General features: G+C 36.1%; 1 protein-coding gene across 1 annotated transcript in view; it reads right to left on the bottom strand.

The window, feature by feature from the left end:
- The window catches only part of LOC127446943 (integrin alpha-4-like), a 48,766-nt gene extending 29,578 nt beyond the window's left edge, over positions 1–19,188 (bottom strand). The window contains exons 1-12 of the mRNA XM_051708294.1: positions 18,822–19,188; positions 18,558–18,670; positions 12,314–12,408; positions 11,941–12,070; positions 11,692–11,759; positions 11,477–11,606; positions 10,231–10,316; positions 8,323–8,385; positions 8,101–8,238; positions 7,042–7,150; positions 2,363–2,457; positions 1,228–1,318 (exon numbers count right to left, since the gene is read on the bottom strand). Coding sequence (XP_051564254.1) covers positions 1,228–1,318; positions 2,363–2,457; positions 7,042–7,150; positions 8,101–8,238; positions 8,323–8,385; positions 10,231–10,316; positions 11,477–11,606; positions 11,692–11,759; positions 11,941–12,070; positions 12,314–12,408; positions 18,558–18,670; positions 18,822–19,018 — 1,315 coding nt within the window. The 5' untranslated portion in view covers positions 19,019–19,188. The remainder of the gene's footprint in view (positions 1–1,227; positions 1,319–2,362; positions 2,458–7,041; positions 7,151–8,100; positions 8,239–8,322; positions 8,386–10,230; positions 10,317–11,476; positions 11,607–11,691; positions 11,760–11,940; positions 12,071–12,313; positions 12,409–18,557; positions 18,671–18,821) is intronic.
- Positions 19,189–19,404: the final 216 nt, after the last annotated feature.

Genomic DNA, 19,404 nt, shown 5'->3' with positions numbered 1-19,404 from the left:
GTAACAGTATGCAGTATGCAACGGCAAACATTTTAAACATTAGTAAACAAGTTCATGACCACAAAATAATTAATTTAGGAAGTGTCCAGTTACAAACTCAAAAATATATGTTTTTTTAAACAAAGACAAGATCCAATTTTGTTTTAAAAATGTACTAAACAGGGGGCCTGGGTAGCTCAGTGGTAAAAGATGCTGGCTACCACCCCTGGAGTTTGCTAGTTTGCTAGCTCGAATCCCAGGGCATGCTGAGTGACTCCAGCCAGGTCTCCTAAGCAACCAAATTGGCCCAGTTGCTAGGGAGGGTAGAGTCACATGGGGTAACCTCCTCATGGTCACTATAATGTGGTTCATTCTCAGTGGGGTGTGTGATGAGTTGAGCACAGATGCCGCAGTGGATTGCAACACACACTATGTCTCCATGGCAATGTGCTCAACAAGCCACGTGATAAGATGTGCAGGCTGACGGTTTCAGACGCGGAGGCAACTGGGATTCGTCCTCCGCCACCCGGATTGAGGCAAATCACTACGCGACCATGAGGATTTAAAAAAGCACACTGGGAATTGGGCATTCCAAATTGGGTAAAAAAAAAAAAAAAAAAAAAAAAAAAGTACTAAACATTTTGGCAGTCTGATTGCAGTCGACATTGCTTTCAGTTCTTTTGTCACATTGAAAATGGTAGGTCAAGCACATTGCTTCATGGGATACAGCACTCCACGCAGTGTACTCTGGTTGCATACTGCACATTTTGGCAAACAAAATATGCATAATGTGCGCAATATTCATACCACATACAACAAAAAAGATTTTGCAGATGAAACCCACAGGATATCAAATGAGAAGTGCTGTTCTGCAAATTTGACGCAGAGTGCCATTTCCTCCTAAAAGGTGTTATGTTAAAGTCACATAGAAAACTGCTGCTGAATACAGTTGTCAATCCATTTTCGAGTGCTTAATCCAGTTCTGTTTACACAGTGTGTGATTGGATATTTACTAGAGTGAAAACCACATTCTAGAACCGAATTCATACCAGAAAAATTCAGGCATTGACAACTGTATTTACATTGTTATGGTTATCACCATCAACCATCACAATTTCAGAAAAGTATAATCTGTACATACACGGAACGATAATTCAGGAGATTCACTCACAGTTTTAAATGTGATTGTAATTTCCATAACTTTGCATTGTGTATATGGTCTAAATTTTGTTATAACAGAGGTGTTACCTGGGTAATTGTTGTTATCTATATCAACTCCTCCAGACACTGATTGGCCAAACATCTTGAGGCTGTTGCCTAACACAGAGCCTGTTATTCTCTGTTGAAGAGAGCACAAAGACACCATTCAGAAGATATAAATAAATGCCATCAGAACTGTATTTTAAAATAGGAGACATGCAAATTATCTTATGGCACGGCAAATGTCAAAAGTCATGGGTTTGATCCTCAGAGAATGCACAAGCCGCTAAAATGTATAGTTTGAATACAAGTTATTTTGGATAAATGTGTCTAAATGCATACATACAATTCTGACATGTGAACATTAATTTCACATGTTTGCATGCCAATGTGCAGTAATATGTATGTGTATGTGTATGAATGTATGAATGTATATATATATATATATATATATATATATATATATATATATATATATATATAGTCTATGTATTCTGTATATACTTTCTTTTATTTTCAGAAACATTTCTGTTTACACTTGCGTTGTATTGCATTGGCTTGTAGTCCATTCATGATATACTTTATCAGTTTGTGTGTTCCTTGGGAATCGTACCCATGACTTTGGCACTGTCAGTTGAGCTACAAAAACTAGTTATCTATAGCACTGTTTAAAAAAAAAAAATCTTGTCCATATTAATTTTGGCATTAAATGTACAGTATAAGATGAACATATTCTCTAACTTTCATTAATAACTGTACTATAATGATTTGGACTTTCTGATCATGACCAAGATGGCCATTTAAATACCTTTGTGTTGTGACAGACAGAATTACACAACATTTAAATTTATTCAGTTGCCAAGACTTGTAGTGCATTCCATAGTATCTCTTCTCAAATGTTCCCAAAATTTTGTTTATAACTGTACTCTCATGATTTGGATTCATTTAATCCTGATCACTTCTTGATACTATGTAAAGAGAGGATTTCAGGAAATGACAACTATTAGACTGGACGCTTTCTTCTAAGTACTCCAGTGTAGACGAACGCAGAGAACAAGAAAGACAAAAAACAATGGGGCATTTTGCACAGGATGGGAAGGACCACTTAAGTCTGACCTCCCCCGCCTCCGTTTCATTCTTCCCTGTCTGTAATATCAGCATAAACAACAGCTGGAGGACGTACTTGAGAGAAACTCTGTGCTATACCACTTCTTCTTCCATTGTAGATATATATAGCACCATGCAATTCGTCCTCCTGAGGGGCTCCGATGGCCACATCTGAAACAGACATTGTTACATTATATCTGTTAAGTGAGCTGCCCACCTAGACAACATCTTCAGGCATTTACAAATATTCTAAATCATAAACGTCTCAAAGTCATTTGCTGAAAGTCTTATTGACCTCCAAGAGGAAAAGTCTTATTGCAGATGAGCAAACAACCTAAAAAATACATCTTCCAGATGTAAACACAAACATCAAATAGACGTCTGGGTAATGTATGTGTGCTATCAGGGTTTTGGCTAAGCTGGTTTGCAGGTCTTAGCTGGTATCTTCCCTGATAGCACACGTACATCACCCAGATGTTTATTTGATGTGCATGTTTGTTTACATTTGGAAGACTAATTTTTTTAGGTTGTTTGCTCATCTACAATACGTCTATATGACGTTTACTCTCGGATGTCAATAAGACATTCAGCAGATGTCTTTGAGATGTTTATGATTTAGAATGTTTTTAAATCTAATTTTTTTAAGATGCTTAGCAGATTGTAATTAGAATGCCATTTTTTCCAGATAGAAAAGATCTAAAACAGACATACTCAGAAACGTACATGTGCTATCTGTGTTAACCTGATCAGACTGGTTTGTTTGCTGGTTTTAAATGGGTTTTGGGGACTTTTCAGCTGGTTAGGCAAAGAAACCAACTTAAACCAGCAAACCAGCTTAGGCTTGTTTAAGATATTTTTCAGCAGAGGCAGCATCTCATGTATCCTTCATAGGTAATCCTATAATGTATTGTGGAGTGTTGGTGGTGTAGTGGACTAAAGCACTGAACTGGTAAGCAGAAGGTTGTTGGTTCAATCCCCACAGCCAGCACCATTGTGTCTTTGAGCAAGGCACTTAACTCCAGGTTGCTCCAGGGGGATTGTCCTTGTAATCAGGGCACTGTAAGTCGCTTTGGATAAAAACATCTGCCCAATGCATAAATGTAAATTTATAGGCTTTATAAGCTAAGGATCTTGTTTATAAATATTAGAGCTGTCAAAATTTACGTGTTAACGCATGTGATTAATTAAAAAAGTTTAACGCGTACATTTTTCTTAATCGCGATAAACACATTTACCGTTAATGCAGCATAAACCAGCATAAACACTGGTTGGAAGGGCAGAACCTTTGCGATGTGTCCGCCTGAAGTCATAGGCACACACACCACAAACACACACAGCAGTGATTCAGTGTCAGTGATAAGGTGATGGGGAAAGGTGCTCTTAACGCTGTTTGTTGTACAGAAAGCCTAGATGTAAACTTGTGACAGAAATCAAGTATTTTTCAGCCTTAGTAAGGCACATTTTAATTACCACAGAAACACACCAAGTCTTAATCATCACTAAAATGGCGAATGAGACGTTTTTGTTTGAAGCGCTTTTCATATGGAGTTCAAAGCAGTGCTTGACGCTGGAGCTGATGCCATGATGCGAATCAAGAATGATTCACGATTGCTGAAACAAAGCGGATAGCCACAGTCTGCTGTCTGATTAATATTGTGAAGGATGAGAGTTTAAAAGATTTAATGTCCATTGCAATGAATATGCAACCTATAGGGATAATAGTTATTTTAATTAGTCAACCTCCTGTTGGGCCTCATGTATTCAGATAGAAGACAAAGGCAGGCCTAACAGTCATAAAAACATTCCTCAAGCCCCCTCCTTCTAAGTCGTAAATTTTACTGATAAAAATCGCACCAAAATCAAACAAAAGGAGTCCAAAACAGACTACAGATCCATGAAGCCTTGCCCTCTAAAGGATCGAGCTCTCAACTCCTATTGGATGAGGTACACCACAGAACGTCCCTCAAACATGACATCATCAGGACTTCAAATAATTCTGAAATGCTTCCAGAGTTGCTTCCAGCGACTTAGTTCACCGAATACGGACGTAGCTTTTTGCTGCTTTCTGGTGCAGCCTCGTGGCATAAGGAAGTAATGTCCGACTTGAAACTGTAGCCATACAATCTCCATCTCGCTGGACGAGTTGAGATTACTCTGTGTTCAATCGAACACTCTAACGGATCCGAAGGAGACCGCCGAGCAATTCGCATCTTCATCCGTTGGCCTACAGAAGTGAAGAGATTAAAGATTTCTCTTCCATCTTCAATCAAGTCGACATTTCTGAGTTCTCCACCGCCCTCTGAGAATCAACAGCCGTACCGCCCTCTGAGAATCAACAGCCGTACCGCCCGCCGACAGAGCAAGGAAACGGCCTCCCGTCATCACACGAGCCTCAAGGAACCGGGTCAAAGTTAAAGGACGGAGGAAAACACATTCTACTTGTGTCCTCATGCGATTCAAGTAAGAGGTTACGTCTGGGCAGAGATAGAATATTATAGCGTGTTATTCTTGTGTTTCAAGGTTTTTTGCTTGTACAGTTTACAGATCGCCATGTCCGCTCATTATTAATACACAGGGTGTTAATTAACACGAATTTGTTTGCTGTATTGTGGTCCAACCAAATTGGATTGTTGTGCATTTTCGCCATCGCGGGTGAGACAGAAACTGAGTTCATCCATTAGAGTCAAATAACACAGGACTTTTACGAGCCCCGCTCGTAAAACCGCGTCTCTGAGTGATGAACACGGCTGCTTTATCTCCAGCTATCGTGAAATCAGCTTTCGGGCTGTCACTGAATAATCTCTCTCTCTCTCTCTCTCTCTCTCTCTCACTAACCACACTGACACACACACACACACACACACACACACACACACACACTGTCACACACACACCTTATGTGTTATAGGATTATTTTTATTTCCATATCTAATCATATCACTGTTTAGTTTGTAGTTGTGAGTCGGAAGTTTATTGACTGCATTGTATTAATTATTAATTGATATTATTGCATAAATAAACTTTTGTTTATATTACAAAGAGAAGTGTTTTGGTTTGTTTTGCATACGCCTGTGTCATGCTGACGGGATGTCAGTGCTCGGATTCAAACCTTCATTCATTGTTTTTTTTCCCGAAAATCGATATTCTTCGGATGCCGATTTTCCTAAGAAAACAATCTAATATTGAGACTGTTTTAATATTCGGTTATTAGTCCCTGATTCCAGGGTGGTGCCCCGTCAGTGTTAATCCTTATTAATATTCTATTGATTTTTGATAATTGATAATTATCTTTGATTGAATTTGAATGATCAATAAGCTAGTGTTAATTTTAATGTTTCATCGATGTTAACAATTAACGATTATCTTTGATAAGTGTTGATTTTAAAGGATTAAAAAAAGACTAACATTGATTCTCATCAATGTTCTATTGATTTTAATAATTAATGATTATCTTTGATAATTATTAATTATTGCTAATAACCAAACTTGCTCCTAAACGTAGCACACTACATTTACTGGAGTCCCATATGAGGTTTTAATGAGTTAGATCCAATTAATTAATTTAAATATTGATTAATAACTACAGAAATAATTATTAATTATTTCTGACAGTAACACTGATCTAAACAAACAGTAAAGCCCTACACTCCCAATTAGACTTTGGAAAACATTTAATGTTACTTGAATTGGTGCTATTTTAGTGCATTTCTATCTTTATACTGTGGAAGGCTTTGTTTGGAAAATGTTAATAAAGCATTATATTTTACGTATTGTTTTGTTTTCTTTCCTAAGAATGAAATAAATGGATTTTGACAGGAAAAGAAGTATATTTAGAATCAAATTTTGGCACTTTTGTCTCTTGTGATTAATCGTGACAAAACATTTTCATCGACTGACAGCACTAATAAATATACTTCATATATACTTCAATATACTGAAAAGTACTGATAAGAAATAGTTCAATATAATTAAAAGTGCACTATTTTACACAATGTTTGAGTGCTATATGTTTTTATGTGTATTTGACTATTGCATCTTTATATTAGCAACATGCTAACGGCAAACTCAACTGAAACCAATATTTAGAAGTTGAGTTTTCCATGTGCTTTGCATGATGAATGCTCTATGCTGCATAGAGTTGCGTAAAGCATTCTAGATTGGTCACTTTCAGTGGTTCCATTTCCATTGCTTTCAGTGGTTTCTAATAAGGCAGCCCCCTGTGTAGGCAGCTCACTACAGAGCCAATACTTCTAAGTAATCATGTTGGCATGAAAATAAATCATTTGTGCTGATGACTTGGCACTAGTCAGTAACATTAACACATTGTGACAACAATGTTTTAGTTTGAGTGTGTGTGAATGGGTGCATTTCACTCTTTCGAGAGTGCCTTTTTTGTGGTGCTTTATGGTAACTGTGTTGTGGCTACTTCTAGCCATGTTCCATTCCTACACCACACCCTCCGCCCTGTGACATTTAGAATAACCGAGCTCATCTCAATTTGAGTCATATCTGAACTGATCTGGCCATGAAACCACTCATGCGAAAAGGTGAAATGGAGATTATGTTTCACTGATAGCAGAAAGGCTTTTACTATAGGTGTAAACTGAACTGAGGATGAAATTCTTTTTTTATATAGGTTGTCAAGCAACGTAGCAACTATGGTCACACTTAACAACAAATTATAAAACCATGACATTGAATGAATAGAAACTAGATTTATAAAGGTGGAAAATTGATATTTTAGACATATTGTACCTGGATAGCCATCATCGTCAATGTCACCAAGGTTTATAATGGTTTCTCCAAATCGAGCTGCATAGGAGTCTCTGCCAGCTAACTCAAATACTGTCTCTCTTAATTTAGCCTAAGAAAGAGACATGATGACACTTAGGATATTTCTAAGAAAAGCATGACATTAATTACTAGCAGTATATCATAGATATATGTAGCATGTTCATTAAACTCAAAGGAATGTTAGCTCTTTATCTCTGTAAATCCGAAATGAGTTGAATCTGATTTATCTCTCTGTAATCTACACTGCAAAAATAAAATTTTTGCAGTGTATCAGTACATTATAATTTGTCATAAATTAGTCTCTCAACTCAGTTGCATAGGAATATGCCATTTACACTTTACAGTCTCACAGTGTGCAAATTACCATGTGTCAGGTATTAGTATTACACTTTTCTTATCACTTTTGTGACTGCTTGCTTTCGTGTGCTTTAACAGTGTGTGAAAGAGGGACAAACTGGGGAAAAACAATGCATGCAGTAAATGTCATTGGTTATGCACTCACACATGTGGACTACATGGTGGGTTGTTTGGTGCAGGTTTTTTTTTTTTTTTTTTTTTTTTTTTACATTATGGGAAAAGGGAAAGCTGTTCTATCAGTGTGGCCTTGGTGATCATGTTCAAAGCCAGAATGTATCTTGTCACACAGAACACACAACAGGATAAGGTAAAACAGCTCATGTTCATGTTAGTTCATGGTGCATTAACTAATGTTAACATATACAACTTTTAATTTAAAAAAAGTATTAGTATACACTGAAATGAACATTAACCAAGATTAGTAAACGCTGTAAAAGTGTTGTTTATTATTGTTAGTTCATGTTAACTAATGTAGGTAAGTAAAGTTAACAAATGAAACCTTATTGTAAAGTGTTACCTGAGAATCTAAGAAGTCACAATTGAGAATAATGGGAATTACAAGTAAAATGTCCAGATGTAGGATTTTTCGTGAGATTCTCTCATATTGAGTATACATAATAACAAGTATGTATCAACATAAATGTAACAAGTTTACTTTCTCACCTCTCCTTGGTTAATATAGACATATACACGTCCCTCCTCCCTCACTGAGCTGAACATAGGAGCCCCGACCAGCAGATCTGACAGTCCGTCTGCGTTCAGGTCAACAGCACAAACACTTGCTCCATAATAGGAGCCCAACTGTAAACAGGAACAAATATCACTATTGTGTTAACACTATTAGAATGTCCCTTTGGAACACTTAAAATTCTTGTATTTTCTCACCTTCTTGCCTTTGGTCTCGATTACAATTTTCAAAGTGTTGCCCTCAATTCTGAATATGTAGGCCTAGATAAAACAGGAGATTATGGATAATTGCAACAATAACACACAGTATTATAACATGGATTATATAGTGGCCCCAAATAGTATATGGACACTTAAGCCACACTTACTGTATAGGAATAGTTCATCCAAAAAAGAAAATTCTGTCATTATTTACTCACCCTTATGTTTTTTTTTTAAACTCATCTACTTTCTTTCTTCCGTGAAACACAAATGGAGATGTTAGTTAGAATGTTATCATCAGTCACCATTCACTCTTATTTTATCCTTTTTTCCATACAACGAAAGTGAATGTTGACTGAGGCAGTCATTCTGCCTAATATCTCCTTCCGGTTCTAAGGAGGATAGAAAGTCATACAGGTTTGAAACAACATGAAAGTGATTAAATGATGACAGAACATTTATTTTAAAGACATTTTGCATAGACACACAAGCAAAGTACTAAAATTTGCTAGGTTTAAAATTATACAATTTAAAACAGCAAATACACTGTTAAAATACAATTTTATTTAAATTACAGCTGTCAAAATTAATGCATTAATGCATGCGATTAATTTTAAATGTTTAACGCGTTAATTTATTTTAATCACGATTAATGCATTTACAATTTTCAGATTAAATGCTGACAGTTTTTTTTTTTTGCTAGTGAGTCTATGTGTAAACTTTGTATCTGACATCTGTGTGAACTTGATGGGAACTGACATCATACACACACTAAAAATAAATGAAAATGGCTCAGAAAAGTGAAGTTAGCTCAGAGAAAAGAGCTAGCATCATTTGTTTGCAGATTTTTTGCGCAATGACAATCAGACATTTTTAAGCATAACTAAGCATAAGTGTCCATAAAGTTTCTGGAGCCACTGTATGGTTACTAAGGTTACATTTTGCCTTACTTTACAGTTTCATCATAAAAATGAATGGTAGCTCCTTGATCATATTTTTTCCAAGCTTAGTTTTTGGTAAAGTCATCAGACACCAGCCGTTATTTACAAAACTCAGCACATCTGCAAAAATAAACCAGCTTCCTCTTTCCGCACAGATGGAAGAAGATTTCAGTTTAACCGTTTTACCTTTCACAACTGCCTCACTTTACACAATTGTATAATAAACTCTGGTTTGGAATAGCTGAAATTCGATATGGGGTAATCACATGATCTGATAATAAAAAATGAAAGCTAAAACTCCTTTGTCTAATAAATAATTAGTTCACCCAAAAATCAGTTATAACATCCTCATGTCACAAAATTTAGGTGTTTATCCACAGAAAATCTTCCCTTTCACTGCAGCTGTCAAAAGTCCTTCTCTATCCTACATATTCGACATAATTGTTTTATTTGAATTACGATTATGCAAGAGATTTGTGAGCTTCGGAAAATAGGAAGATTATCAGTGAATAACGGTTTATATTTCAATCTGTTCCTCAGACAGAGCTATCCTATGTCTTTAGAAGACTTGGAATCTAGAGCATGAGTCATATGGATTACTTTAATGGTGGTTTTATGGTGTTTTTTGTCCTTCCGTAGATTGACAGCCGTAGCCATTATGAACTGTTGTAATATGGAAAAGCGTAAAGTTTGTGTTCCACAGAAAATATAACAGCATACAGGTTTGGAGTGTGATGGGGGTAGTAAATAATGACAAAGTTTTCATTTTATGGTGAACTATTCCTTTGGGTTAAGCCTAATTTTTACACCTGGCTTTCAAGACCAGTGTAACATACATAATGATCACTCAGGGTTTTCCTTGCACATTCAGTTTAATTGAAATACAAAAACCAATGCAACACTAAACTGTTCCAACAGAACTCTTAAGTGTGGTGAAGAGGACAATGATGGCGTTAACACTTACTTTACCAGTCTGTTCATGTTGGGGAGCACCCCCCACTATCTCAGTGCTGTAGGGATGTAGAAAGTGGCCAACACCAACAGCGTAACCTATTGGAGAAAAAAACAAACATGGTGGTGAAATCCAAATTCCCACTCATTAATCCACTCATACCTTCAGGGTTCCCACACCTTTGACCAATGTATTTCCATGACTTTTCTATTACCTTTTTGTTCATAATTACTGGATAATAATTTTTTGAAATCATTTTATGGAGTTTGCACTCACAAAGGGCAACTTATAGCCGATTAAATATTTTATAGCTAAGCATAACTACTGAAATGTATATTTACTTTTGCAATTTCCATGACATTTTAAGGTGTAATTAATTTTCATGACTTTACCAGTCCCGGATATCACAGTTTTAAAATTCCCTGACCTTTCCAGGTTTTCTATGACCGTGGGAACCCTGGACCTTACAGAAATGAACCTAGGATATTACATGTACATGTGATACTTTTTTCATGCAAAATCAATACCAAAAATGAGGCACTGTAGCAGTGTGTTGTTGCTAAGAGATGAAAACAAAAAACAAAAAGCAAAGTGACATTTATGACTGGTGATTGGGGCATATTTTGCAATAACTTTGATGCCTGTAAGTCATGAAACATCATGACCTGTCTGTTTCCTGTTCACATAGAAAAAAAAACAAAAAGAAAAAAAAAATGATGCCTCATAACAGTAAGCATCTGCTTCCTGTTACAAGTCCTAAGAAGCTTATGATCATTCTGTATCTTTTCTCGTACTTTAACGTTAAAGCTCAAGTGTGAAATACCTGTTCATGTTTAAATATTTTCTCTTATTCCAGCTTAATATGTAGAGACAACAACAATTTAACTGTTCTTAGGGTGATTTCATTGCTCTGTTTGTTTGAGCATCCCAACCAGTACATCACTAGCTCAACCAATGGCATGAGTTTGGGGCAGGACTATGTTTGGTGATCAGTGGCAGATGGGGATAGTGTTTGGGGAAATCTGTTCGAAACAGTCATTATTTTTGCAGTGTTTCATTGGTGACGCTAGTGGTGCAGAAACTTCACACTTCAGCTTTAAACTTTTTTATTAGAATTAGATCACCCTATCTCTAAAGCTGAAGCTGAAAAATGCAAATCTCTAATTTAATTTAAAACAAAATATCATACACACAATGTCCATAAAAAACATGCCATCTCAAAACAGAGACAATAAAGAATGCCAATTTGAGAGCTCACCTAAATAACTGCCATAGAGAACTTCACTGTCATCATCCACATAAGCAGCTGAGATGTTGCTTGTGGTGTTATAGACAAGAACAGATCCAGTCCAGTATGAAGTACCAGGAGCTCCCATAATCATCAGGTCCTACAAACACAACAAACCATTACAAATCACTTGAATTCATTGTCAGGTCAACCGGAATGCCATAGAGGAGGGAAGTTGTCAATACCTCTGAGTATAAGTTTGATATTCCAGCTTGGCATGACCCATAACCTTCACCGAACTTCCTCTGATGATCTAAAGATACCAAAAAACCCTTCAAATAACCTCTCATAACACTGTAAAGCTCACTGGACATTGGAAGGAACTTCAAATAATCCTACATGTTTTGAAAAGAATTTGCATAAAGTTGCATTAGGTTTGGCATCTGAAAGTTCTGTTCTAAATCTAAAAAACAAAGTAAGATTGAAACATGTACCTTTATAGCAGGGGATAATTTGATTGGCTTGTTTCAAGTCTGGGCTGAATCTGAAGCAAACACCATGTGGCAGCTTGTTCTGACTGTCTTTCTTTGAGTAGAAGACATTCTTCCACCGATGTCCACAGGCCTAGAATTTAAATCAGAACACAGTCATGTAAACACCTATTTGTATAAGAACTAATGACGTATAGTCAATATATATGTTATTAACAGGAGGTAATACGTTTATTTTCTAAAGCTCAACTTGTAGAGCTTATCGCTAACAGAATGTATGCTTTGACAGTGTGCTTTAAATATTAAACATGTGTTACATGATCATATCTTACAATGTGAGCAATACTGATAAAACAGCATTAACTGTAAGACATACCAAAACATGGCCTTTCGAGGGTTGCCGCGACAGACTCACACCCAGCCACTGGTTATCGTTCTCTGCCAAACAGTGTCTTCCACACTGCCGCACACCTGAAATCATTAGTTTAAAGTCAAATGTGGATCATATACTGTGTGTATTATATAATGTATATTGCATATGTTTAATAATAAGCAGAGTTAAGTTTGTTGCCCCCACAACAATTTTATGTTTTTCCAAACCATATTAAACAAAGCATAATTCTTAAGTCACATTTAAAAAGATCAAAGATAAACCAGCTGGCTTTTACAACTAGAATTTTCTGAAGAAACTTTGAGAGGCGAACAGAGATTTTTAGCAGAGATGGGCCACTTCTATTAAAATGAATGGGAGGAATTGGAAAGCCCAACGGTCAACAGATGTACAATAGAAAGGAAGTCCCTTACAGGTAAAGGAGCCAATCACCTTTTAGATGCAGATATCGCCTGTCAGTCAACTCAAGAACGCGTATGCGCATTAGCTATACAAGCCTGGAATTTTTGTGTGTAATTTGAGGTAAAAAAGCACAATTTATGATTCAAGTGTTGTTCTTTGTTCAGAATCTTGATCAACTGTTTTTGAGGTTTTGGTGTTCCCCCATTCAAGTAGACAGGAGCTGCACTTTCATGACTGGAAATAGCTTCCTGAGAGCATTCCAAAAATGGCCAGTGGACTGACCTGCTAGAAAGACTTTGGTGCCGAACGCCCGTGAAAAACTCGCTGTCAGATTAATGGATTTCCGTGACCTTTCCATGACCTTTCCAGTTGTTTGGAATAACTGTGATTAGGATTTTAAAAAATCATTTGGATTCAGACTGATTCGTTAATTAATCATTCAGATCAATTTGTGATTAACTGATTCATTATATAGATCAACGAATTTCAATGACTTTTACATGACCTTTACAGTAATTTGTGAGTATTAGAATAATGATTTTTAAAAATAACTTCGATTCAGACTGATTTGCTAATGAATCATTCACACCAATTTGTGATTGACTGATTTATTAAATAGAACTGACTCAAAAGAATGTATCATCTGCAGAGGTGGAAAGTAATGAATTACAATTACTCTCATTACAGTACTTTAGTACATTTTTCACATTTTTTCTACTTTTTTAAGTATAAATAAATAATAGTACTTTTACTTGAGTTGATTCAACTTCACTACAGTTATTTTTCACCACAATTACAAAGTACAAAAAATTACATAATATTTCAGATGTTTTTTTGGGAAGAAGAAATCGGCAAGTTATAAGCGCTAAATCAGTTTATAAATTAAAATGCGCTGTGCGTGGCACGACGGAAGCCCGAAGGGCACAGCATCATGAGCACAGCAGCTTACATAAACTGCCGCCAGTGTCCTCTCTTCTCAAGCTTCTCCATGACTTTCTGCCCTGTCACTATACAAGAACAGTAATACTGTGATTTTATGCATATTTCATTTTATTCTGGAAAGGAGCCGTTCATTCAGGTATGAGGGAACCGTATGAACATACTTCAAACTTCACTTGTTTTTAAGGTAGGCAATGTTTTAACTGTGTCAAACATTAACACAATGCAATTTGATATATATGTGGGGATATCTTGTTTACTTGCTACTATATGTCTAAAACAAACTTTTAAATACCTTAGAAAGATACAATGCCAATAGTGTCAGAAATTAACAGGGACTTGGGGCAAAAATGCCACTGAAATTGACAAAAATATCCCCGAAATTCAAAATATGGGGCAAAAAATGCCCACACAACGAGTTCCCTGTTTTATTAATAATATCTGATATAGTTACAATTACATACATTGCAATCTTTTTTTTTACTTTTCCCTGAATATAATTTTTTTTCCCGGTGTCCGGTTCCTCGCACCATCACACAGACGGGCTCTCCGCTTCTATCAATCTGCAACAGTTTGGTGTTGTACTTCGGCCCTCTTGTTCAAAATAAACTGTCCTAGTGGGTAACACTCTCGCTCACGGTACTGTACTGAACTTCCCTGCCCTGTGCTGCTGTTTATCTGTCTGAAAAGCCTCACCCGCTAGAGGCCAAAAGTGCGCAAGGGATGGATGTTATATAAAGAAGGTATGAGAAATCACAAAACATAATGTAACCAAATGCTACAATTTACTTAATAATAATATCTTTATATGATAAATAACCATAATATTAATTAAGACTTTATTATTACAACTGTAATACAATAATACACAGAACAACCACTTTTAGTGTTTGAATCAATCATATCTCTCACTAAACACTATGTGAAATGTTTTTTTTGTTTGTTTTTTTTATCTTATTTTATTCAGTTGGCATGTAGGAGTTTATAACAGTTTGCTTAATAATCTCATTCCATATCTGGATAATTGCTGCAATATCATAGAGGACACATTTTCCTCCTCTATGATATTGCATTATATTAGTTTTGTACAGTATGTTAACTTAATAGCCCAAATACTTGGACATATGTGAATGAGAATAAACCTGAAATAGGAATGTGTTTCAGTCACAATGCACATTATGTAGTTTAGAGACGATTTTGAGACATTTAGAATGTTACAAATAGCTATTTATATTTAAATAAGTGTTGTATTCTTAAAATTTTCTGTTTTTCCAAGAATCCTCTTGCAGCAATGCAGGTCTTTGGCATTTAGAAGCTGCTAGTTTAGGACCTGTGAGGAGTCTGTTTCTCAAACTAGAGACTGCGATTTACTTGTCTTTTTGTTGTGCATTTAGGCTGTCCACTTCCCTCTCTTTCCTGGTTAGAGATTCATTTTTCAAAACAGTAATGCATGGAATAGCCTTCATCTCTAAAACAATAGACTTTAGGAGAAAATAGAATTTCAGGAGAAATTTGTTACTTTTTGCCTATTTTTTAAAACCAAAATTTGACCTGCAAGTGTAAAGCAACTTGTAAGAACTCAATACCTCAACAAATGGGGAAAAACCCCACTGTATTGTGATTTCCACATGGTAGCGCAACCATTTTCAATTTTTCTAATAATGACAATTTTCTTGAGTACCAAATTAGCACTTTGGAATACTTTTGTAAGGAATAGGTGACACAGTAGCCTATATGTTTGCCATCACGGGTAGAGACAAAAATGAATAAATACCACTTAAAACAATTATTTCAAACCGTAATAATAATTTGCAAACAATGATTTTGATCAATTTAATGCATCCTTGGTGAAAGGAAGCATCAATTTCTTTCAAGAACAAAAATGTCTTTGTGTTCTAAAAATAGAAGCGTATTAGGGATGTAACTGTTCTCGGTAAAAAAACGAACCGTAAGGTTCACCACCCATGGTTCGGTAAGCATTTGCACCGCGGTTTGGCGAAGAAAATAAAGCGGCAAATAGACATGCGCAGTTATAACCTTTGCTAATGTACCTGTATCGCTCTGTAGACACGCTCTGCCTGTTTCATGTGGGTCAACTTTCTACAGAGAGAAGCTGTACTATTAACTGTAAGTATGTTAAATCAGTTGATGACATCACAGTTTGAAGTTGAAAATGACAAGCTGAGAAAACAAGCGGCAAGACAGAGAAGCCCCTGCGTCATTCAAGTCTCCTGTCTGGGACCTTATATCTTGCAGTCAATCAAAATACCGATGGTCATAAAACCTTTACAAAAACAGCAATGGTCATAAAACCTTTACAAAACAGGCATGCTTTGCAGACATTGCTTGACGCTAGTGCCGTATATTGGTAATACATTGATGTTTGATTATTTATTTACGCTGACATTACCCGAGGATAGATAGCGCGCGGCGCACACAGGGCCACAGGTGAGCCCGAAACTGCACACAGACCCTTCTGTCTTTAAGGAACTCAGTGCTAGTTCGGACAGACATATAACAATAACTAAACCACTTAGAGTGTTCATTGCCAAAGTTATGTTGCCCTACTCTGTTGATTAAGATGTGGGAATTCCGCATATGATTAAAACATTCATGTTGCCTTACGACATCCCTTCTAGCATCCATTTTAACAGTATGTAAAATGTTAAAATATAGTGATGTACAGCTTCCGAATGTTGAATATATGTTGAGTATGAAATGCCTTTTATGTTGACCCATGTAGCATAAATGCAGGTATTAAGTTAAATGTTGAGTTAGTAATTAGAGAAACAATTTTTTTTTTAAAGAAGACTAACAAAAATTAACCATGGTTTTATTCAGTAATACTGTAGTAGCCATATAGTAACCATGGTTTTACTATAGTAATATTGTAGTAGCCATGACTGAAGTAACTATGAAAATCATAGTGCCAAGAAATCATAGTTTTGATACAATTAACCATTGTTTTACAACAGTAATACTGTAGATTCCATATAGTAACCATTATTTTACTATAGTTTTGTAACCATGACAGTAACCATGTTAATTTTGCAGTTGCTATGATTTTACTACAAATACCACAGTGAAACTATTGTTACTGTTGTAAAACCATGGTGGTTTGTAGTGGTTCTTGAAGTGTTTGTTACCAAATAGAATATTTTTACTTTGGATTTGGCAGTAATATTTTTCTTTTTCTGAACATAACAAATAACCAACCATACCAAAACCGTGACCCTAAAACCGTGATACAAACCGAACCTGTATAAATTTGAACCGTTACACCCCTAAAACGTATACACTAGATATAATATCATTTTCATAAAGTAACTTGTAACGTAATTACTTGAATAGTTTTTACTACTTATTTACTCTTACTTGAGTCATAATATTTCTCAGTACTTCTACTTGTGCTCAAGTGAACTATTCTTCAGTAGCAGTACTTTTACTTAAGTAAAAAAAAAATCAGAACTCTTTCCACCACTGATCATCTGTCAGGTGAAAATTATAAGCCATATCACCTAGAAAAGTAATAGCACACCTTGAGGTGTCATTCATATCTGTAGAACAAATGGTGTGGGACAAGTTACAAACCAAAGTTTAATTTTTAGGGGTTTGTTCAAGTATGACCATTAGTAATAGTAAAAGTCCAAGGAAAGTGCAAATTATTGCTCATACTTAGCATTAGGGGTTTTTGTTAGGGTTATGTTTTTCCTTTGGCTAAATAGAAAAAAAACATTTCTCATGCTATATATATCCTGTAGATTGACCTACAAATAAGACTGTCCCACATCCCTTGTTTGGGGCAGTGAGTATAAGCATCCTCTTCCTGGCAGGAGGAAACCCTCCACAAATTGGCTGGCCCCTCATGGTGAATTCATTCACAGTTAGGGGTCCAGAAATCACACACGAGTCAGAGCTCATTCATAAGTGTGAAATTTCAACGGTATAACGTGGTCAAATGGAAATGTCCAACTGTTCTGATTTCTAAAACTAAAACCAACAGAGGGACACAGAAGAGGGAGAAACCCACATGGAAATTTGTAAGATGTTAATTAATGGGTAACATTATCAAACATTACCAGTATACCAAAGCTTAAATGATCATAGTTAATGTAAATTCTGTAAGAAATGTCATTAAACTTGATTTATTTATTTTTCACATTCAGTGGGGTCCAAAAGTGATTGCTTCTATGTTGTATTCTTTGTCTAACTGAATAGAAAATGTCTCATTACAAATTATATTATCAGCAATTTAAAGTTGAAAATGTACATGCATTTCGGAATTTGCTAGTATTTATTATGTCCCCCTTTTGCTTTAAGGACAGCATGCACTCAAGCTGGCATGAACTACACAAGTTTTGAAAAACCTGATGATCCATGTTATCCAGCATGATTTGAGAATTATCCAAAGAGCATCTTGTGTGAATCAATGGAAGCAAGAAAATCTGACCCTTTGTAAACGAGCTAACACAGTCAATGTCACAAATTTGCTTATATTTGAATAGTGGCCTAAAAATAGGGCAGAATTTTAAATATTACTATTCTTTTTCAAATCCTCAAACTTTTTTACTTCCAGTTCTAAAAGGGATTTAAATCCCTGATTTGTTTTAACCTTACTGTACATTCATATTTGAGAATACATAAGCCACTGATCCGTTAAGCATTATATAATGTCATTGATTTATAAGGAATGTATGATTTTTTTATTTTGAAATAAAGTTGTCAAACAGCTTACATAGTGCATGAATTGTAACTTTTACGCAAATTGAAAGATTGTCCATTTTTAAATGAAGCCGCTTATATAATTGTACCATACAGAATACAGACAATGCATGCAACTAACACCATGAAAAGCAGTACTTCTTAAGCAAAGCGAGGGGAGACCTACCAACAGGGAGTTGCTCACATTGTGAGCTCCACATATTGCAGCTGTAGATGGCTCCAGGTTTTGTGGTATTGGGATAAAAGCTGGAATCATCCACAGGCGCTCCAGCTAAAAGCCTTAACAATAAATATGCCATTAAATACAGTCTACAATCAATACGATCCACCAATGAATCTGTTCCCTCACGTGTTCAAAATCCACGAAGTGGTGCTCATTCACCCTTGACTTAGAACTTCAAAACTTCTCATGCATGTTTAATGCTCTTACCATGTGTTCTCAGCATGCTGATGGAGCAGAACTGAGTATCCGAATAATGATCCATTGGGTCCATTAAAAACTAAGGGATGGTCCACATCCAGGTTGTAGCAATCGCACAGAATCAACAGGTACCACAAGATCCCAACTACTGGTGTCCATTTCAGCTGATCCATATTTAATTGTGATAAAATCATCTCTTCAGCCATAGCACCACACAGAGATTACAGAAGAACCCCAATGCTGTATTAAAACAAAGACAAATTTCACAAAGTTCTCACTGTAGCTCTTGAGAGTTCGCGATGTGCGCTCGCCTGTTGCGCTCCCAGTAGCATCTCATCTGACCGAGACCGAGCGCGCCTCGCGTTTCATGACGTCATAATGCGAGGAGTGAAGGGAAGCCTTTGAACTGATGAGCGGACGCGCAGCAGGGGCGTGACCGCACAAGAGCGGCGGACAGCGGACACTTCTAACGGTCTCCAGAACATGATGCATTCAATTCAAATTCTGTTTGGTTCAAGCCACATTTAATAGATCAAGCGTCAAAAACATTCTTCAGACATTAAATTAGCATATCACTTCATGAATCTTATCT

The sequence above is a fragment of the Myxocyprinus asiaticus genome, chromosome 10 (assembly GCF_019703515.2).
Source record: "Myxocyprinus asiaticus isolate MX2 ecotype Aquarium Trade chromosome 10, UBuf_Myxa_2, whole genome shotgun sequence".
Classification (NCBI taxonomy): domain Eukaryota; kingdom Metazoa; phylum Chordata; class Actinopteri; order Cypriniformes; family Catostomidae; genus Myxocyprinus; species Myxocyprinus asiaticus.
The sequence above is the reverse complement of the archived record's forward strand: the minus strand, read 5'-3'. Positions and strand labels throughout refer to the sequence as shown.